We start from the raw sequence: 23,176 nt of genomic DNA, 5'->3' as shown, positions 1-23,176 counted from the left end.
TGCACAAAATAGATGCCATCATGAGGGAGGAAAATTATGTGGATATATTGAAGCAACATCTCAAGACATCAGTCAGGAAGTTAAAGCTTGGTCGCAAATGGGTCTTCCAAATGGACAATGACCCCAAGCATACTTCCAAAGTTGTGGCAAAATGGCTTAAGGACAACAAAGTCAACGTATTGGAGTGCCCATCACAAAGCCCTGACCTCAGTCCTATAGAACATTTGTGGCTAGAACTGAAAAAGCGTGTGCGAGCAAGGAGGCCTACAAACCTGACAAACCAAAAATTCTCCCAACTTATTGTGTGAAGCTTGTGGAAGGCTACCCGAAACGTTTGACCGAAGTTAAATAATTTTAAGGCAATGCTGCCAAATACTAATTGAGTGTATATAAACTTCTGACTCACTGGGAATGTGATGAAAGAAATAAAAGCTGAAATAAATCATTCTCTCTAATATTATTCTGACATTTCACATTCTTAAAATGAAGTGGTGATCCTAACTCACCTAAGACAGGGAATATTTAATAGGATTAAATGTCAGGAATTTTGAAAAACGGATGGATTTGGATTAAATGGATTTGGTGTAAGGTGTATGTAAACTTCCGACTTCAACTGTATATATTATTGAAATGCTGGTGTTCAATCTCACTGTCTCTATTGAAGGCCATTTGTGTCTTGTCAGATGTGTTTGAATGTTTCCTCTATTTCTACTGTTTTTCACAAAAAGTAAATGGGAAGACTAGGAACTGACCAGAGCCATTTGCACAACATAAAATGTTTTAGAAACCACCACCCGCTGTCATTGCTTAATGCAACAATCCTGGAATTCATTGGGTTATTCCAGTTTTCCCCGCACACAAGTCTCTGGTTTAGAATGTGTATGGTGTTCTAATCGACTGCCTCTCTGTAGAATGCCCTTTACTTGAGTGCTGCTACTCTCCTTTGTCTGATAACGGCTACAGAATAAAGGCACACCCTGATTCATGAAAGAACAGTAAAGCCACTTTCACACTAGTAAAATATTAACACTCAATTATTATAGCAGCACGTCACATTATTTCACAAAGTGTTACTCTATTCAGAACTGTAGCTTATACTACCCTGGGGAGCTGTTGGGTTGGAGGGGATGCTGTACTGAGTCTGACTAGATCTTAAACTCTGCTCTGCCACTTTAAATCCTGGAGCCCAAACTCATAAAGGTGAATGTGGTCCTGCTTAAACAAAGCTGTGTCACTCTTTAAACAAAGGCGTCTGTTTAACTGCAACACCCTCGTATTTGACCAGTCCCCATGGACACATGTACTGTACCAGCCAGGTCTGCTTCTGTACTCTGAAACACTTTTGTAAACTTATTACACAATACTGTGACGTGAATATACAGTATCTTTCTCTTTCATTTCCAACTGTTCTACCTTTAAACGAAAAACTGAAAGAGATTGGAATTCCAATTTCCTTTTTTTTATGTGAAAAATAACTGTTGTACTGTCTGGTTTCTTGGTCTGTTCGTGAACATTACATTTCCAAATCTCTGATATTCATATTCAGAACAGTGCTTGCCTTGGGATTTAAGAAGTGCAGGAGCTGTCTTTTTCCATGTCGGTCCATGAGACTATGTTCACCGAAATTCACAAATGACATGCTATTAGAAACCTCTGATTATTCACTGTTAAGGGGTCATACACATGTTCCATGACTTTCAACCAAATGTTCAGGACTATTATTATAGCCTACATGAAAAAGTCAGTATTATTGACACTGGAAGGCTGCTGTGCCTGATCCCATGTAGGCCTACCATCTGCCGTTGTGCCTTTAATCAAGGCACTTAACACCCCTCAAAGTAAAAAACTGCACTGTTAGTCACATGTTGTCAACATGTGGTCAGCCATCCAGCTGGAGAGCTCCTGGGTGTGCAGGATTGGCTTTTGATCCAGTCCTGAAACACCCAAGTCTGCTTATCAAGGTCCTGTTGAACAGCTGATGTTGAGGCTACAATGTGATTAGACCGGGGCTTGAACAAAAGCCTGCAGATACAGTAGCAATCCTGGAGGATTACACATTACAACCAAATAGTTGTCTTTATAAAATGATTCCCTCATTCAATGAATCAGGGATCAAATTGATAAATTAGACTACTTCAGAGCAAGGTATCTAACTAGACATGATGTGTGTATATATAGCCCGCTGGCACAAACGCAGTACACTCACTGCAGGGTAATTCAGATGATATGTAGATTTAAGTGATTCATAATATTTAAAAGTGTGCCTTCATAAATTACATTTACAAAAATGATTAAACTAATTGCAATGACTTTTCATGATCTTACAAACCCTAACTTGACAACTTGGAACAGCGCATCATGCGCATTTTTTAATTTATCCGTTATTTTACCAGGTAAGTTGACTGAGAACACGTTCTCATTTACAGCAACGACCTGGGGAATAGTTACAGGGGAGAGGAGGGGGATGAAAGAGCCAATTGTAAACTGCATTCAGGCTGGTGCAATCTCGAACAGTCTAGTGTCATGCACAGATTCACAAGCCGCGTTCGAGAGGATCAAAACCGCAATGTATCATGGGTAAATTGTGACTGACTTACTGATCTACAAATAATACGTTGTTATTTATGATGAAAGGTGATTTGTAGATCAGTCAGTCGGCTGCAGTCGTTTTGATGCTCTCGAATAAGGCCATAGACTAGCGGCAAATAAACATTAGCAAAGCGGAATCAGGAAATGAATGCTCACTCTCCATTGCTATTCAATACAGATCCCGACTTCATTTCGCTTTAATCAACCTTCTTTGCCTCAGTGTTTGAGTCTGGGCAGGTAATAGGCTTAAAAAAATAATAATTATAGAGGAGCCGGTACACAATTAACGCAAAAAATTGAGATGCCGGTAAGGCGCTCTGGACAGCTCTGGCCCAAGTCAAGCACTTATTCAGACATTCTTTATTGCCCATTTCTGAGTAATTAAGTTGCAGCAGTGTAAAAACAGCACACATAGCTAAACATACTATAACCATCATAATATTCTGCTGTTATAAGTCATCTGACAGTATTTTCTAAATTCAGTGTGTAGTTTATAACATCTCCCCATGTACAAAAGGAGTGTGCTCCATGCTGTAGCTGCTAAAGAGAACATTACAGAGCTTCAAATTCCAAGTAGACTAAACATACTATTGGCTCGTGAAGAGAAATGTTATGTTTGTGCTGTCACTAATAACCAATTTGACTGGGTTCATGTCTAATAACCAATTAGACTGGGTTCATGGAAGTGACTGATTGATCGTGCATGGGAGGAATCCTCACTATCAGTATAAAGTAATTTGGCAGTATGCCCAGAACATTGTTTGAAGAATGAAAGGGATATCTCAGTTTCAAGGTTTCAGGAGAGTAGAAGCCTTGTTAGGTGTTGGTCGGTCACATGCATGAACCAAACGTTAATAATGAATTAAGAATAATGAATAAGCTAAATCATTCAAATAAAACTTGTCTGTGTAGGCACTATAATAAGAGAATGTACTGTGGTGCATTACCTTTGTTGGAATCTCTCCAGCTTGCTGATAATAAAGAATGATTAATTTAATATTGACTTCAAGTGACACTGTGTTGAATTTCCACACCACTCCATAAAGCACAGCGCCACCATCCTTAGTGTGATACAGAAGTGTGTTACGCGTAATTAGAAATTACAAAACTTGAATAATAATAGGATCTATATAGTGTTAGGTCTGTATAATGGTGAACTACAGAGATCCATTGTGATCATTACCTTGAGGGCATAGTAATACTAGCATACCACTGCCCATGCTATGCTAATGTACTTATAGACCAGGCACAGTCCACCAAGACAGTCAACTAAAACACATCCAATCCAAAAGGTCAGAAAATAAGAAATGTTTAATTATATTGCGCAATGACAAGTTGTTGAAAGATTCAACTACAGAAGAAACTTGGATGAGAATGTTTGAAGTTGTGTAATTATTACTGGGTGTATTCATAATTTTCAACATGTCTATAAAGGTCAATAACAGAAAAAAAATGTTTTACCATAACCATGGCTGTAGAACCATTGAGCTCATTTCAACTGCAAAATTAGGGAACAATCCTCAGAGAACTTTAGACTTTCCTACAGAAAACCTGTTTTTCTTAACGGCAGTTAAGTTAACGGCAGTTGACAAGTAGAATACTTTAAGCATGCAGTATCAACAGTGTGAGGGTGTATTTCACTACTGACAGGTGTTCTTCAAAGCCTCTATGGAACATTTAAGAAAACTTTGTTTTCAGCCATCCCACAGATCCTCCTACTGCTCCTGCGATGGCTGCTCCCGCACTTCCAACAATCGCTGTGGCCGTTCCCGAGAGCCCTACGGCACCTTGAGGGAATAGCACACAATGTCTGGCACGGTCTCACTCACATCTGAGATCTACAAACATCCAATGCATTAGAGTAAAAAAAATCAAAACAATCTATGATCCATTCTGTTCAGTCGTATGAGCTTGTAACAGTTAGAAACCCCACCATCATCTTAGCTGTCAATGGTTTTATTCATAACTCATTGGAATATTGTATCTTTGTTCATCTTTGGTTCGATCTTTACCTGCTGACTGTAGAACAGCAACAAGACTCCCTGCTGCTACCCCACCTCCATTGGCTATGGCCGCGGCAGACATCATGCCTGCTGCTGTTGATCCAGCTGCAATCCCGCCAGCACCAAACCCGATCACTGTGAGGACTACTGGTGCCAGGACAACAGCAGAAACTGTGAGGCCAAGCATACAAACATTTTAAAACACAGCCAACCTCAGTTTGACAATGTGACATTCCAATGATACTTTTACATTTATATAAGTTTGTAAATTCTTGTTATCTAACTAAAATCAACCACTAAAAAATCTATACTATCAAGATAATATAGATACATTTTACTTTATGAAAAGTACAATGTTAATACCTCCTCCCACTATAGCTGTTGCGGCAGCTGCTACTATAATGCCACAGTTTCCTGAATAGGGAAGAAAATAGAGTATATACACAATGAACTAGAATTTTTTATTTTCAGTACATTATAGCATCAGCATTTTTTTAAATTAACTGAATTTGAGACTGTTTGGTATGAACCATAAGAGTTTGCTGAAAGATTTAACTAAACAAGAAACTTGGATGAGACGGTTTGAAGTTGAACCACACAGTGTAATTATTATTTGGTGTATTTATCATTTTCAACATGTGTATAATGGTTTATAACAGTTATGTACTTGTTTCACGATAACCATGGTCGTAGAACCACTGAGCTCTGGCAACAACATCATTGGAGTAGTCCACTCCAGTGGTATGAGCGTCCACTTCCTCATATGACTCTACACAGTCTTCTCCCTTATTGTAGGCTGCTATTCCCCCTGGGTAAACAACATATTGCAATAGTTGCATATTCAATTGAAATAGGTATATTCATTATTTCTACAAAAAAAACTCTGAGAAAAAGTGTATTACCTTTCAGCTGCTGCTCCTTGGTCCATGAATTAAATTTCTTCTGGATTATTTTGATGAACCCAATCAGAATTTCAGTGCATTGTTGGAGATGCTCCTCACTGTTCCATTCCCCCTTTGGAGTGTGCCCGCCACCTCTCGGGGCTGGGGTGGTGTCAATCTGTAAAAATGTGATATTTTACAGAAATCACCAGGGCTGTGGCGGTCATGAAATGTAGTCAGCTGGTGATTGTCAAGCAAATAACTTGTCGGTCTCACTGTAATTGACCGTTAAATAACAAACACATTTAGCAACTCCTAGCTTCTACACATAGCCTTCAAGCCACTGATGCAGATGTTTGGAACATCTACATTTTAAAAAGTCTAATAAAACCATGTAATATAGCCTACACCTTTACAATAAATCCCTTATTTATTTTAGACAGGTCTAAAGAAGCATGATATGAAGAAAATGTAGTCTATTTCAGAATAGCATACTCTGAGTTGTCCTTATGTTAGGTCCTGATCTGGCTATGGGCTCCACTAGTTCATTTAGCAGACAATATTTGCTTAGAATTCCATGGCATTATTTTATAGCATGAAGAATACAAATTAACAAAGCTGAATAAAATATAAATATTTTCTCCAAGTGATTTGAGGGAGTGCGCTCATGCGGTTATTCTGTGTTGGGTGCTAAACAAAGAAATAGGTACTCCTACATATTTAATTTAGAGTTATTAATGTAACTTTATTTCTACAAACGTTGGGCTATATGTTTTGATTTTTAATACATTGTAAGGCTGCATGATGCAACTCTAATGATGATTTGAAAAAAGTCGCTTGAAAAGGCATGAGCTCTGATTTGTTTTTTTTCCGCAGGCTGTACACACTTCAGTCTCTCATTCACAATTTGACAAGCACTTGAAAATGCCTCAAATTTCACGGCAGCATCCCCTTTGTGGCCGTAATTTATTTGAAAAAAAATACATGCCTTTTGCAGCCTGTGGCCGTTGTGCCCTTGGCCCGGAGTGCTGCGTTTTTCCCTTCTCCCTGAGCTCTGTGCGCTCCTAACCACCTCACTCACATGGCTCTCCCTCACGTGATTGGGTCTTTCTCACAGGCTACAAGTGAAGATCGATACAAGTGAAGACCTGCGCGCATCCCGCAAAGGCGGAGGTGTTGCTAACATTTACGATAGCAAATTTCAATTTACAAAAAAAAACTGACATTTTCATCTTTTGAGCTTCTAGTCATGAAATCTATGCAGCCTACTCAATCACTTTTTATAGCTACTGTTTACAGGCCTTCTGGTCCATATACAGCGTTGCTCACTGAGTTCCCTGAATTCCTATCGGACCTAGTAGTCATATCAGATAATATTCAAATTTTTGGTGACTTTAATATTCACATGGAAAAGTCAACAGACCCACTCCAAAAGGCTTTCGGAGCCATCATCGACTCAGTGGGTTTTGTCCAACATGTCTCTGGACCTACTCACTGCCACAGTCATACTCTGGACCTAGTTTTGTCCCATGGAATAAATGTTGTGGATCTTAATGTTTTCCCTCATAATCCTGGACTGTCGGGACCACCATTTTATTACGTTTGCAATCGCAACAAATAATCTGCTCAGACCCCAACCAAGGAGCATCAAAAGTTGTGCTAAAAATTCTCAGACAACCCAATGATGCCCTTCCAGACTCCCTCTGCCTACACAAGGACGTCAGAGGCCAAAAATCAATTAACCACCTAACTGAGGAACTCAATTTAACCTTGCGCAATACCCTAGATGCAGTTGCACCCCTAAAAACTAAAAACATTTGTCATAAGAAACTAGCTCCCTGGTATACAGAAAATACCCGAGCTCTGAAGCAAGCTTCCAGAAAATTGGAACGGAAATGGCACCACACCAAACTGGAAGTCTTCCGACTAGCTTGGAAAGACAGAGCCCTCACTGCTGCTCGATCATTCTATTTTTCCAACTTAATTGAGGAAAATAAGAACATTCCTAAATTTATTTTTGATACTGTCGCAAAGCTAACTAAAAAGCAGCATTCCCCAAGAGAGGATGGCTTTCACTTCAGCAGTAATAAATCATGAACTTCTTTGAGGAAAAGATCATGATCATTAGAAAGAAAATTACAGACTCCTCTTTAAATCTGCGTATTCCTCAGAAGCTCAGTTGTTCTGAGTCTGCAAAACTCTGCCAGGACCTAGGATCAAGGGAGACACTCAAGTGTTTTAGTACTATATCTCTTGACACAATGAAAATAATCATGGCCTCTAAACCTTCAAGCTGCATACTGGACCCTATTCCAACTAAACTACTAAAAGAGCTGCTTCCTGTGCTTGGCCCTCCTATGTTGAACATAATAAACGGCTCTCTATCCACCGGATGTGTACCAAACTCACTAAAAGTGGCAGTAATAAAGCCTCTCTTGAAAAAGCCAAACCTTGACCCAGAAAATATTAAAAAATACAAAAAAATATATATATATTCAAAAAAAATAAAAAATAATAATAATAATAATAAAAAATAATAAATAAAAGAATCGGCCTATATCGAATCTTCCATTCCTCTCAAAAATTTTCTAAAAAGCTGTTGCGCAGCAAGTCACTGACAAACAATGTATACGAAATGCTTCAGTCTGGTTTTAGACCCCATCATAGCACTGAGACTGCACTTGTGAAGGTGGTAAATGACCTTTTAATGGCGTCAGACTGAGGCTCTGCATCTGTCCTCGTGCTCCTAGACCTTAGTGCTGCTTTTGATACCATCGATCACCACATTCTTTTGGAGAGATTGGAAACCCAAATTGGTCTACACGGACAAGTTCTGGCCTGGTTTAGATCTTATCTGTCGGAAAGATATCAGTTTGTCTCTGTGAATGGTTTGTCCTCTGACAAATCAACTGTACATTTCGGTGTTCCTCAAGGTTCCGTTTTAGGACCACTATTGTTTTCACTATATATTTTACCTCTTGGGGATGTCATTTGAAAACATAATGTTAACTTTCACTGCTATGCGGATGACACACAGCTGTACATCTCAATGAAACATGGTGAATCCCCAAAATTGCCCTCGCTAGAAGCCTGTGTTTCAGACATAAGGAAGTGGATGGCTGCCAATGTTATACTTTTAAATTCGGACAAAACAGAGATGCTTGTTCTAGGTCCCAAGAAACAAAGAGATCTTCTGTTGAATCTGACAATTAATCTTGATGGTTGTACAGTCGTCTCAAATAAAACTGAAGGACCTCGGCGTTACTCTGGACCCTGATCTCTCTTTTAACGAACATATGAAGACCGTTTCAAGGACAGCTTTTTTCCATCTACATACCATAGCAAAAATCAGAAACTTTCTGTCCAAAAATGATGCAGAAAAATTTATCCATGCTTTTGTTACTTCTAGGTTAGACTACGGCAATGCTCTACTTTCCGGCTACCCGGATAAAGCACTAAATAAACTTCAGTTAGTGCTAAATACGGCTGCTAGAATCCTGACTAGAACCCCAAAAATTTTAATCATATTTCTCCAGTGCTAGCCTCCCTACACTGGCTTCCTGTTAAGGCAAGGGCTGATTTCAAGGTTTTACTGCTAACCTACAAAGCATTACATGGGCTTGCTCCTACCTATCTTTCCGATTTGATCCTGCCGTACATACCTACACATACGCTACGCTCACAAGACGCAGGCCTCCTAATTGTCCCTAGAATTTCTAAGCAAACAGCTGGAGACAGGGCTTTCTCCTATAGAGCTCCATTTTTATGAAATGGTCTGCCTACCCATGTGAGAGACGCAGACTCGGTCTCAACCTTTAAGTCTTTATTGAAGACTCATCTCTTCAGTAGGTCCTATGATTGAGTGTAGTCTGGCCCAGGAGTGGCACTGGAGCAACGAACCGCCCTTGCTGTCTCTGCCTGGCCGGTTCCCCTCTCTCCACTGGGATTCTCTGCCTCTAACCCTATTACAGGGGCTGAGTCACTGGCTTACTGGTGCTCTTCCATGCCGTCCCCAGAAGGGATGCATCACTTGAGTGGGTTGAGTCACTGACATGGTCTTCCTGTCTGGGTTGGCGCCCCCCCTTGGGTTGTGCCGTGGCGGAGATCTTTGTGGGCTATACTCGGCCTTGTCTCAGGATGGCAAGTTGGTGGTTGAAGATATCCCTCTAGTGGTGTGGGGGCTGTGCTTTGGCAAAGTGGGTGGGGTTATATCCTGCCTGTTTGGCCCTGTCCGGGGGTATCATTGGATGGGGCCACAGTGTCTCCTGACCCCTCCTGTCTCAGCCTCCAGTATTTATGCTGCAGTAGTTTATGTGTCGGGGGGCTAGGGTCAGTCTGTTATATCTGGAGTACTTCTCCTGTCTTATCCGGTGTCCTGTGTGAATTTAAGTATGCTCTCTCTAATTCTCTCCTTCTCTCTTACTTTCTCTCTCTCGGAGGACCTAAGCCCTAGGACCATGCCTCAGGACTACCTGGCATGATGACTCCTTGCTGTCCCCAGTCCACCTGGCCGTGCTGCTGCTCCAGTTTCAACTGTTCTGCCTGCGGCTATGGAACCCTGACCTGTTCACCGGACGTGCTACCTGTCCCAGACCTGCTGTTTTCAACTCTCTAGAGACAGCAGGAGCGGTAGAGATACTCTCAATGATCGGCTATGAAAAGCCAACTGACAATTACTCCTGAGGTGCTGACTTGTTGCACCCTCGACAACTACTGTGATTATTATTATTTGACCATACTGGTCATTTATGAACATTTTGTAACGGCTGTCTATCTCTTCCTCCTCATCTGACGAGGAGAGGCGAGAAGGATCGGAGGACCAATACGCAGAGTGGTAAGTGTCCATGTTTTAATAATATAAACTGAACACTATACAAATAACAAAATAACAAATGTGAACGAACCGAAACAGTACCGTGTGGCGACAAACACTGACACGGAAGACAAACACCCACAAACCAACAGTGAAAACAGGCAACCTAAATATGGCTCCCAATCAGAGACAATGCAAAACACCTGCCTCTGATTGAGAACCATATCAGGCTAAATGAACAAACCTAAACATAGAAACAAATAACAGACTGCCCACCCCAACTCACGCCCTGACCATACTAAATAAAGACAAAACAAGGGAAAATAAAGGTCAGAACGTGACACATTTGAACATCTTGGCCATGTTCTGTTATAATCTCCACCCGGCACAGCCAGAAGAGGACTGGCCACCCCTCATAGCTTGGTTCCTCTCTAGGTTTCTTCCCAGGTTTTGGCCTTTCTATGGAGTTTTTCCTAGCCACCGTGCTTCTACACCTGCATTGCTTGCTGTTTGGGGTTTTAGGCTGGGTTTCTGTACAGCACTTTGAGATATCAGCTGATGTACGAAGGGCTATATAAATAAATTTGATCGATACATCGGGGACGCAACTGCGCGCGTCCTTATCCAATTCCAAGGTGCATATTGAAGATATTGGAAGAAATGTCTACATTTACTTTGTCAGCCAACAAGATGAGTAGGCCTAACACGGAACCCAAACCGGCTGCGCGTGTGCGCCATCGTGCATAAATGTATTTTGTTCCCCCACACCAAACGCGATCACGACACGCAGGTTAAAATATCCAAATAAACTCTGAACCAATTACATTAATTTGGGGACAAGTCAAAAAGCATTAAACCTTTATGGCGAAATAGCTAGCTAGCTTGCACTTGCTAGCTAATTTGTCCTATTTACCTAGCTTGCTGTTGCTAGCTAATTTGTCCTGGGATATAAACATTGAGTTGTTATTTTACCTGAAATGCACAAGGTCCTCTACTCCGACAATTAATCCACACATAAAATGGTCAACCGAATCGTTTCTGGTCATCTCTCCTCCTTCTAGGCTTTTTCTTCTCTTGACTTTATATTGTCGATTGGCAACTTTCATAAATTAGGTGCATTACCGCCACCGACCTTGTTTGTCTTTGTCACCCACGTGGGTATAACCAATGAGGAGATGGGAGAGGCAGGACTTGCAGCACGATCTGCGTCAGAAATAGAACGGACTTCTATTTTAGCCCTTGCGTTGTGCAGAAGCTCGTTGGCGCGCGCGAGCAGTGTGGGTGCAATAATTGAATAATATATATTTCTAAATGTATTTTGCAACGCTCGCGCATGTGACGCGAGCGGTGTAGTCAGCCTGTAACAAACAGCAAAAGCACTAGCCTATGTCAATCTACTATCACCCATAGTACAAAAGTTGGCCAAGTCTATTCTGCGCAAGAAAATAATATTCCTAACATGGTCTAGGACAGTTGTGGGATGCAATAGATACCAAATTAATACAACCACTATCATCAAAAAAAACGTTCAGGCAATGTGGCTGACGCAACATATCAGAACATTTAGCTTCAAATGTTGATAAACTATTTTGGCTATTTCTTAACATTATAAATGCAGCAATGCGTACATGGCAGTAGGCTATAAGCGCAAATGTTCCATCAGCAGGAAAACACCATTATCAAAAGTGAGCGCAAATGTGATTATGCGTGTAATGCTTTTATTAAAAAAGGTGAATTTTTATGGTGAAAATTATCTTCTCTAAACTTGAACCTCACGTGTTGCTTATGTATGCCAGTTATGCTCTAAACCCATTGTAAAGAGGAATAAGGGGCTTAATTTTAAATAAGTTATTTGGCCACTTTAGTTGTGATACAAACCTTATCAAAACATATAGGCCTATGGCCTAGGCTAGGTGAGGTCTGCAACTATGATTGGGGGAGAAAAAAATATTTTTGAAATATATATTAAATGTATTTTAATCGCTAAAAATATAAAATACTGGGCATCATTCACAAGTGATAAAATATAATTCACAAGTTATAGGCTAATATTGTCACCCATCAGACTATTCTTGATTTAATCTGGTCTTTACATATATACGTGTGACATTTGTTTTGATTTAGAAGGGACCATTATCATGCACCGGTCTCGAAACTGGGGCAGCGGGAAAGAATACATGTCATCTATGCACTTAAATAGTGAATGGAGGACACTTTTCCCATTGTTCATTTTCATGCCAGCCAGGTAGGCTATACTCCTGTTGTAAAGATAAACAATGTTCTTAATATGAGAAAGTTGAGAAATAAATATAGAAGATATAGCCTATAGAAAGCTGATGGAATCCTCCCTCTTTTCAGTAGAGGCCATCACTCTGTTTTCTCGCACAATTGCATAGCCTACAGAAATGTTGCGCAACATGAGCTCATGGGCTCTCATGAAGTGTTTGATTAGATTTTCGAACACATTTGCATTGATGTCAGTGATTAGAGGGACAATAGAGTGCTGAGTATGCGGCAGTTAGCAAGTTTGGTAGGCTACTAATGACCATCAGCAGCATCAGAGCTTGAAGAAGTCTAATTACTTCATGACTCGTGACTGCTGGTGTGGCGGTAATACGGTCACCGCAACAGCCCTAGACACCACTTACATTGTACAGTAAAATGCAATTAACTTAGTAAATGTGTCGAAACAAGAATGGTTAATCTGGAAAAAATGAGAAGTTACATTTTAGCTTTATGTTCAGAAAAATGGCACCGACAGATAAGGCTGCCTTACTTCTAGCTCTTAGAGAACTTGGCAGTATTTTGTTTATGTATTTGTGAATTCTTAGATTATTGGCCCAGGAAATGTTTTGTGTTTTTACATACAGCCGGGAAGAACATCTGGATATCAGAGCGGCTGTAACTTATTAAGCATTATGACCAGGAATACGACACTCCCGAAACGGATCCTTTGTTCGTACCCCCCTGGGCAATTGAACTGATCCCAGAGGCTGTTCCAAAACTCCACCGGTGGAAAAAAGGTACTCGGAGCGGACTTTTAGTCCGACTCAGGAGGCGCGTACCCCACCCACCGCTTCCAAGTATATTACCCGCTAATGTTCAGTCTCTGGATAATAAATTTGACCAGCTCAGGGCAAGGATTTCCTTCCAGAGAGACATCAGGGATTGTAACATACTCTGTTTCACGGAAACATGGCTCTCGGGATATACTGTCTGAGTCGGTTCAGCCAGTTGGTTTCTCAGTTCATCGCGCAGACAGGAATAAAATCGCTCTCCAGGAAGAAGGGCGTGGGTGTACAGTTGAAGTCGGAAGTTTACATACACTTAGGTTGGAGTCATTAAACCTTGTTTTTCAACCACTCCACAAATATCTTGTTAACCTCTCTGGGATATTCGGGACGCTAGAGTCCCACCTCAACAACAGCCAGTGAAATTGCAGGGCGCCAAATTAAAAACAACAGAAATCCCATCATTAAAATTTCTCAAACATACAAGTATTTTACACCATTTTAAAGATACACTTGTTGTAAATCCAGCCACAGTGTACGATTTCAAAAAGGCTTTACGACGAAAGCACACCAAACGATTATGTTAGGTCAGTACCTAGTCACAGAAAAACACAGCCATTTTTCCAGCCAAAGAGAGGAGTCACAAAAAGCAGAAAGAGAAAATGAATCACTAACCTTTGATGATCTTCATCAGATGACACTCATAGGACTTCATGTTACACAATACATGCATGTTTTGTTTGATAAAGTTCATATTTATATCCAAAAATCTCAGTTTACATTGGCGCGTTATGTTCAGTAGTTCCAAAAACGGTGATTTTGCAGAGAGCCACATCAATTTACAGAATACTCATAATAAACATTGCTAAAAGATACAAGTGTTATGCATGGAATTTTAGATCCACTTCTCCTTAAAACTTCTTATGGCTGCAATCCCGGTGACGGGATGATATGACAACAGCCAGTGAAAGTGCAGGGCGCCAAGTTCAAAACAACAGAAATCTCATAATTAAAATTCCTCAGACATACATGTGTCTTATACCATTTTAAAGGTAACCTTGTTGTTAATCCCACCAAAGTGTCCGATTTCAAATATGCTTTTCAGCGAAAGCACTACAAACGATTATGTTAGGTCACACCAAACCACAATAAGTACAGCCATTTTCCAGCGAAAGATAGCAGTCACAAAAAGCAAAAATATAGCTAAAATGAATCACTAACCTTTGATGATCTTCATCAGATGACACTCATAGGACTTCATGTTACACCATACATGCATGTTTTGTTTGATAAAGTTCATATTTTACATTGGCGCGTTACATTCAAAAGTTCCAAAAACATCCAGTGATAGTGCATAGCCACATCGTTTCAACATAAATACTCATCATAAATGTAGATCATAATACAAGTTATAAACATGGAATTATAGATATACCTCTCCTTAATGCAACCGCTGTGTCAGATTTAAAAAAAACTTGACGGAAAAAGCAAACCATGCAATAATCTGAGACGGAGCTCAGAACAATAGTAAATTTAGCCGCCATGTTGGAGTCAACAGAAACCAGAAATTACATGATAAATGTTTCCTTACCTTTGATGAACTTCATCAGAATGCACTCCCAGGAATCCCAGGTCCACAATAAATGCTTGATTTGTTCGATAATGTCCGTTATTTATGTCCAATTAGCTACTTTGGTTAGCGAGTTTGGTAAACAATTCCAAAGTCACAAAGCGCGTACACTAAAACGTGATGAAAAGTCCAAAAGTTCCGTAACAGTCAGTATAAACATGTCAAACGATGTATTGAATCAATCTTTAGAATGTTGTTAACATACACCTTGAATAACATTCCAGCCGGGGAATTACATTGACTTCAGTTGAGCGATGGAACGGAGCTGCCTCTCACGTGAACGCGCGTGGCCAAAGCGTGGTCACCTCATGGCAGTGGTTACTCATTCCTGTCTCCTTCGGCCCCCCTTCACAGTAGAGTCATCAGACAAAGTTCTATTGACTGTTGACATCTAGTGGAAGCCGTAGGAGTGAAAACTCATCCATATCCCGCTGTAATTTCAATGGGAGCTTGGTTGAAAATCCACCAGCCTCAGAAAAAATCCAAACAGGAAATGGAACTTCTCAGGTTTTTGCCTGCCATATGAGTTCTGTTATACTCACAGACATAATTCAAACCGTTTTAGAAACTTCAGAGTGTTTTCTATCCAATACTAATAATAATATGCATATATTAGTAACTGGGACTGAGGAGCAGGCCGTTTACTCTGGGCACCTTTCATCCAAGCTACTCAATACTGCCCCTGCAGCCATAAGAAGTTAATGCAACCGCTGTGTCAGATTTCAAAAAAGCTTTACCAAAAAAGCACACCATGCAATAATCTGAGTACAGCGCTCAGACAACAAAACAAGCCATACAGATATCTGCCATGTTGTGGAGTCAACAGAAGTCAGAAATAGCATTATAAATGTTCACTTACCTTTGATGATCTTCATCAGAATGCACTCCCAGGAATCGCAGTTCCACAACAAATGTTTAATTTGTTCGATAAAGTCCATCATTTATGTCCAAATACCTCCTTTTTGTTTGCACGTTTAGTACACAATCCAAACTCACGAGGCGCGGGCAAGTTCAAGCGAAAGTTCAGACTACAAGTCATATTACAGTTCGTAGAAACATGTCAAACGAAGTATAGAATCAATCTTTAGGATGTTTTTAACATAAATCTTCAATAATGTTTCAACCGGAGAATTCCTTTGTCTGTAGAAATGCGATGGAACGCAGCTAACTCTCACGTGAGCAAGCGTGATCAGCTCATGCCAGACACCTGACTCAATCAGCTCCCATTCCCCCCTCCTTCACAGTAGAAGCATCAAACAAGGTTCTAAAGACTGTTGACATCTAGTGGAAGCCTTAGGAAGTGCAATCGGACCAAATTTACACTGTATCTTGGATAGGAAAAGAGTTGAAAAACTACAAATCTCAGATTTCTCACTTCCTGGTTGGATTTTTTACCAGGTTTTTGCCTGCCATTCTGTTATACTCACAGACATCATTCAAGTGTTTTCTATCCAAATCTACTAATTATGTGCATATTCTAGCTTTTAGAACTGAGTAGCAGGCAGTTTACTCTGGGCACATTTTTATCCAAGCTACTCAATACTGCCCCCCTGTCCCAAAGAAGTTAACAAACTCTAGTTTTGGCAAGTCGGTTAGGACATCTACTTTGTGCATGACAAGTAATTTTCCAACAATAGTTTACAGACAGATTATTTCACTGTATCACAATTCCAGTGGGTCAGAAATTTACATACACTAAGTTGACTGTGCCTTTAAACAGCTTGGAAAATTCCAGAAAATTATGTCATGGCTTTAGAAGCTTCTGATAGGCTAATTGACATAATTTGAGTCAATTGGAGGTGTACCTGTGGATGTATTTCAAGGCCTACCTTCAAACTCAGTGCCTCTTTGCTTGACATCATGGGAAAATCAAAAGAAATCAGCCAAGACCTCAGAAAAAAAAACGGTAGACCTCCAGAAGTCTGGTTCATCCTTGGGAGTAATTTCCAAACACCTGAAGGTACCAAGTTCATCTGTACAAACAATAGTACGCAAGTATAAACACCATGGGACCACGCAGCCATCATACCACTCAGGAAGGAGACACGTTCTGTTTCCTAGAGATGAATGTAATTTGGTGCGAGAAGTGCAAATCAATCCCAGAACAACAGCAAAGGACCTTGTGAAGATGCTGGAGGAAACATGTACAAAAGTATCTATATCCACAGTAAAACGAGTCCTATATCGACAAAACCTGAAAGGCCACTCAGCAAGGAAGAAGCCACTGCTCCAAAACCGCCATAAAAAGGCCAGACTACGGTTTGGAACTGCACATGGGGACAAAGATCATACTTTTTGGAGAAATGTCCTCTGGTCTGATGAAACAAAAATATAACTGTTTGGCCATAATGACCATCGTTATGTTTGGAGGAAAATGGGGAGGCTTGCAAGCCGAAGAACACCTTACCGTGAAGCACGGGGGTGGCAGCATCATGTTGTCGGGGTGCTTTGCTGTAGGAGGGACTGATGCACTTCAAAATAGATGGCATCATGAGGGAGGAAAATTATGTGGATATATTGAAGCAACATCTCAAGACATCAGTCAGGAAGTTAAAGCTTGGGTCTTCCAAATGGACATTGACCCCAAGCATGCTTCCAAAGTTGTGGCAAAATGGCTTAAGGACAACAAAGTCAAGGTATTGGAGTGGCCATCACAAAGCCCTGACCTCAATCCTATAGAAAATTTGTGGGCAGAACTGAAAAAACGTGTGCGAGCAAGGAGGCCTACAAACCTGACTCAGTTACACCAGCTCTGTCAGGAGGAATGGGCCGAAATTCACCCAACTTATTGTGGGAAGCTTGTGGAAGGCTACTCGAAACGTTTGACCCAAGTTAAATAATTTAAAGGCAATGCTACCAAATACTAATTGAGTGTATGTAAACTTCTGACCCACTGGGAATATGATGAAATAAATAAATCACTCTACTATTATTCTGACATTTCACATTCTTAAAATAAAGTGGTGATCCTAACTGACTGAAGACAGGGAATTTTTACTAGGATTAAATGTCAGGAATTGTGAAAAGCAGAGTTTAAATGTATTTGGCTAAGGTGTATGTAAACTTCCAACTTCAACTGTATGTTTTATAATGAACTACTCATGGTGTGATAACATACAGGAACTCAAGTTCATTTGTTCACTAGACCTAGAATATCTCAATCAAATGCTGACCGTATTACCTCCCAAGAGAATTCTCTTTGGTTATAGTCACAGCCGTGTATATTCCCCCTCAAGCCGTTATCATGACGGCCCTCAAAGAACTTCACTGGACTTTATGCAAATGGTTTACTATTATGCTATTTCTCTCGAGGAAAACGTTACAGAGGTATATCAACACATTGACTGTAGTACTCCCGCTGCTAAAACACTCGACCACTGCTACTCCAGCGTCCGGGATGCCTACAAGGCTCTTCCCCTTCGGCAAATCTGATCACGACTCCATTTTGCCCTTCCTATAGGCAGAAACTCAAACAGGAAGTACCTGTGCTAAGGACTATTCAATGCTGGTCTGACCAATCGGAATCCACGCTTCAAGATTGTTTTTCGATCACGCGGACTGGGATATGTTCCGGGTAGCCTCCGAGAACAACATAGACGAATACACTGATACGGTGACTGAGTTTATCAGGAAGTGTATAGGAGATATTGTTCCCAATGTGACTATTAAAACCTACCCTAACCAGAAACAATGGATAGATGGCAGCATTCACACAAAACTGAAAGCGCATTTAACCATGGCAAGGTGACTGGGAATATGGCCGAATATAAACAGGTAAAACATCAGTACAGAGACAAAGTGGAGTCGCAATTCAACGGCTCATGCACAAGATGTATGTGGCAGGGTCTACAGACAATAAAGGACTACAAAGGGAAAACCAGCCACGTCGCAGACAACAACGTCTTGCTTCCGGACAAGCTAAACACCTTTTTCACCCACTTTGAGGATAACAGTGTCACCGACGCGGCCCGCTACCAAGGACTGTGGACTCTCCTTCTCCGTGGCCGACGTGAGTAAGACATTTAAGCGCGTTAGCCCTCGCAAGTCTGCCGCCCCAGACGGCATCCCTAGCCACGTCCTTAGAGCATGCGCAGACCAGCTAGCTGGAGTGTTTACGGACATATTCAATCTCTCTCTTTCCCAGTCTGTTGTCCCCACATGCTTCAAGATGTCTACCATTGTTCCTGTACCCAAGAACGCAAAGACAACTGAACTAAATGACTCCCGCCCGTAGCACTCACTTCTGTTATCATGAAGTGCTTTTTTATCACCTTCACCTTACCTGACACCCTAGACCAACTCCAATTTGCTTAATGCCCCAATAGATCCAGACGATGCAATCGCCATCGCATTGCACACTGCCCCATCGCATCTGGACAAGAGGAATACCTATGTTAGATTCTTGTTCATTGACTATAGCTCGGCATTCAACACTATAGTACCCTCCAAGCTCATCATTAAGCGAGGCCATGGGTCTGTACCCCTCCCTGTGCAACTGGGTCCTGGACTTCCTGACGGGCCGCACCCAGGTGGTGGAGGTAGGAAACAACACCTCCACTTCGCTGATCCTCAACACTGGGGCCCCACAAGAATGCGTGCTCAGCCCCCTGTACTCCCTGTTCACCCATGACTGCGTGGCCACGCACGCCTCCAACTCAATCATCAAGTTTGCCTTATGACAACAGTAGTAGGCCTGATTACCAACAATGACAAGACAGCCTACAGGGAGGTGGTGAGGACCCTGGGGGTGTGGTGCCAGGAAAATAACCTCTCACCCAACGTCAACAAAACAAAGGAGCTGATCGTGGACTTCAGGAAACAGCAGAGGGAGCACCCCCCTATCCACATCGACGGGACAGCAGTGGAGAAGGTGGAAAGCTTCAAGTTCCTCTGCGTACACATCACTGACAAACTGAAATGGTCCACCCACACAGACAGTGAGGTGAAGAAGGTGCTGTTCAACCACAGGAGGCTGAAGAAATTTGTCTTGGCACCTAAAACCTTCAAACTTTTACAGATGCACAATTGAGAGCATCCTGTCGAGCTGTATCACCGCCTGGTACGGCAACTGCACTGCCCGCAAACGCAGGGCTCTCCAGAGAGTGGTGCGGTCTGCCCAACGCATCATCGGGGGCAAACTACCTGCCCTCCAGGACACCTACAGCACCCGATGTCACAGGAAGGCCAAAAAGATCATCAAGGACAACAACCACCCGAGCCACTGCCTGTTCACCCCACTATCATCCAGAAGGCGAGTTCAGTACAGGTGCATCAAAGCTGGGACCGAGACTGAAAACTGCTTCCATCTCAAGGCCATCACTAGCACATTAGAGGCTGCTGCCCTATATATACAGCCTTGAAATCACTGGTCACTTTAATAATTGGAACACTAGTCACTTTAATAATGTTTACATATTTGCATTACTCATATGTATATACACTGTATTCTATCCTATTCTACTGTATCTTAGTCTATGCCGCTCTGACATTGCTCGTCTAAATATTTACAAATTCGTAATTTCATCCCTTTACTTCAGATTGTGTGTATTGTTAGATTTTACTGCACTGTTGGAGCTAAAAACACAAGCATTTCACTACACCAGCAATAACATCTGCTAAACACGTGTGTGACAAATACAATTTGATTTCAATTATCAAATATAATGTCAACGTTTGACCTCAGGAAGGGAATAAATAAGATACAATTTCAATTAAATATGAAGCCACTGCTTATTCCCTCAAACATGTGCCTACCTGCATAAGTCCGAAGGCCTTGCCATTGTCCCCCCTGCCGTGCTTGTCCAGTCCTGTCCCAGCCCGGGACTCTCTTGAGATGATGCCACAGATGACAGCTGGGTCCACTGCATTCCTCTTTGCCACCTTCATTATGAGACCCTTGTACTTGTCCATGGCAGCAAGGTCATGCTCTGCCATTCTGTGAGATGCAGGCACCCCTTTAGGAAAACAGTAAAGAAAATTATAGCATTTATTTTATGGAATGGATTATATGAATTTGATTAATACTAGATATTGTATTGAATATTTGTGAGTGAATAGCCTGAAAGCGCATACCTTCGTCATTTTCCCCATCAGCTTTTGCTGTCCTCCGGGAAGCACCACTTGTTTCTACCTTCATAATGTTTCTATAATGAGAGGCTAAATGACAACCAAGAAGAATAAGTAGCCTATACTTGTGTCCACTTTTTTTCAGATCATGGAATTTCATATTTTGTAACCCCCAACAGTGTTTCCACAGCTAAAGTCAAAATTGGCTACATTGTAAAGATTCATGAACACAATGTGGTTAGGCATAAATTTAGCAGTGTGGTTAGAGTTAAGGTTAGGATTAAAATCTCATTTCAAATCAGATAAATTGTAGAAGTTTATGACTGTGGCAGCTAGTGATTACCAACACAGAACCTGAAACATATGCACACAAACACCAGGGTTCATCTGGGGTCAGACTCAGCCACAATGCAGTGCCACACAACATTAAAGCTGAAGTGTTGGCTACGACATTTTTGTACAAGCCCTGTTGTAGGCTGTCAATGTGCCAAAACAGTAATGCATAGAGACTCCTAGCTCCGGATAGAACAGATTTCCCTGGTTAAATTAAAATATTAATTCTGTCCACGTCAACATTTTCGTAAAGTTAATTCAGTTGGCTAAGAATTAGCTCTCGAGAACCCAATGCCATCTAGGGAGAAGGACTACTAGCTAACAATATGCCAAATACCATAAATACTTTAAGAAATGTATAAAAGTATTTTTGCAAATACTTCCCAATATTATGCAGAGTAATTGATAAATCAAGCGCACCCATGTTGATGTCGCTTTGAAGTTCTTGAAACTGGAGGATCCTCAGTCAAACACACAAACCCAGCAATATGATTTCAGACGACTTGCTTCTTACTCCTTGTCGATTTCTGACAGATCTGTTGGTGTTGAAAAATACAACACAACGGATCTCAAACGTTCTAACAGACTCTTAACTTTCGATTTTGCTCTTTCCAATCTCTATCCAAATTTGCGAGGCGTATCCCTGACGTAGATGGAGAAAGTAAACAGCAAAGTATATTTCCGTAACAACTAAGAGCATTGAAACGCGAGGCTCAACTTCCACTGCTTTGGTGCCCTGGCTACCACTCTGTGCAAATCGTCAAGTGTATAGTCCGTGCACATGCGCAAATACTGTATGTGACAGTAAGAGCGAAGTCTTGCATCTCGCGAAACTCAATATGTGCATTGCTGCGCGTGACAAGGTCATTTCGCTGAGTCAAACTTTAAAATGGTAGTGCACACAATTTACAAAATGCAGGCCTGTTTGCAGACAGAGTGCAATCCACACGTTTGGTTTACCTAGCCACTGTCAAAGATGTAGTATTTTCTACAACAAAAAAAGTTGTAAATGCCATTCTCAAATCAATGATCTCAAAGTAACTTTAAAATAAGCATTGTTATAGGCAGTGCTTGACTTGGGCAGGAGCTCACCAGAGCTGAATACTGGCACCTCAAATGTTCTACTGTTTGAGCTCCTGTTCCTCTTATAGAATAATTAGCTAAAACAATATTGTGGAGTTCCTGCATCTACATTTACGCAGTACCTGCACCCAAAAGGAGTACCGGCATTTATTTCTGCAACGAGTGTAGAATACAGATTGTAGACATGCCTTCCAATACTGTTCTTGTTTCAATTGTAACAATATTTGTTTTGACAATGGAGTTTTGTAGGAACTAATAAGAAAATCAGGAGTCAGGTATGCATTTTAAAAGGCTATTAATTATTATAAATAAATATCGGTATTAAAAAAAGGATAGGGTACTTTACCAGTTCAAACTTCCATGGCAGTCTCAGATACTAAACAGAGAAGCAAGCATACATGGGTCCTCATTATTGTTATAACTAAAGCAATATTTTTCTCAGACAAAGCAGTCACATTGCCAAAACTAACTCCAAACAATGAACTATACTCACAAGCTACCATTTCCTTGGATTCAAATAGCTAAAAGGAACGATAAAGATTCAGTTGTTTGTGTTGTTGTTGTTACTGACAAAAGATCTGACAGGATTGTCACTCAGAAGGGAACAGCTGATACAGTCTAAGTCGAAATTGCAAATAGATTCATCAAAAGACAAGAACGCCTGCAAAAAAATTAACACAGCCATACTCATCTCGTGAGTCCAAGCAGAAAGTTAGTCTGTCTTTTAAAAATCCCAGTAGATCAATACATTTTCTTTGCAGTCACTG

The 23,176-nt window shown here is 41.0% G+C and overlaps 1 protein-coding gene across 1 annotated transcript; it reads right to left on the bottom strand.

Annotated features, from left to right (window-relative positions):
* Window positions 1-3,881: 3,881 nt before the first annotated feature.
* Window positions 3,882-22,076, bottom strand: LOC120023199 (lysozyme g-like). Its single transcript, XM_038967229.1, has 8 exons — window positions 21,747-22,076; window positions 21,000-21,083; window positions 20,682-20,881; window positions 5,495-5,651; window positions 5,260-5,400; window positions 4,956-5,006; window positions 4,602-4,763; window positions 3,882-4,376 (listed from the first exon to the last, which is right to left on the bottom strand). Exons 1-8 carry the CDS (start codon window positions 21,748-21,750, stop codon window positions 4,267-4,269), a joined length of 909 nt encoding a protein of 302 aa, XP_038823157.1. The 5' UTR covers window positions 21,751-22,076; the 3' UTR covers window positions 3,882-4,266.
* Between the last annotated feature and the right edge of the window lie 1,100 nt (window positions 22,077-23,176).

Source organism: Salvelinus namaycush, chromosome 28, assembly GCF_016432855.1.
Source record: "Salvelinus namaycush isolate Seneca chromosome 28, SaNama_1.0, whole genome shotgun sequence".
Lineage (NCBI taxonomy): Eukaryota > Metazoa > Chordata > Actinopteri > Salmoniformes > Salmonidae > Salvelinus > Salvelinus namaycush.
This window is presented reverse-complemented; position numbering and strand designations above follow the sequence as displayed.

What these genes read in the sequence shown, in the direction of transcription:
- LOC120023199 (XM_038967229.1), bottom strand. An exon ending in TGATGGGGAAAATGACGAAG is followed by an intron (nt 20,882 to 20,999) that starts GTATGCGCTTTC and finishes GTTTTCCTAAAG; the next exon opens with GGGTGCCTGCATCTCACAGA. An exon ending in AACAGCTATAGTGGGAGGAG is followed by an intron (nt 4,764 to 4,955) that starts GTATTAACATTG and finishes TTGGCCTCACAG; the next exon opens with TTTCTGCTGTTGTCCTGGCA.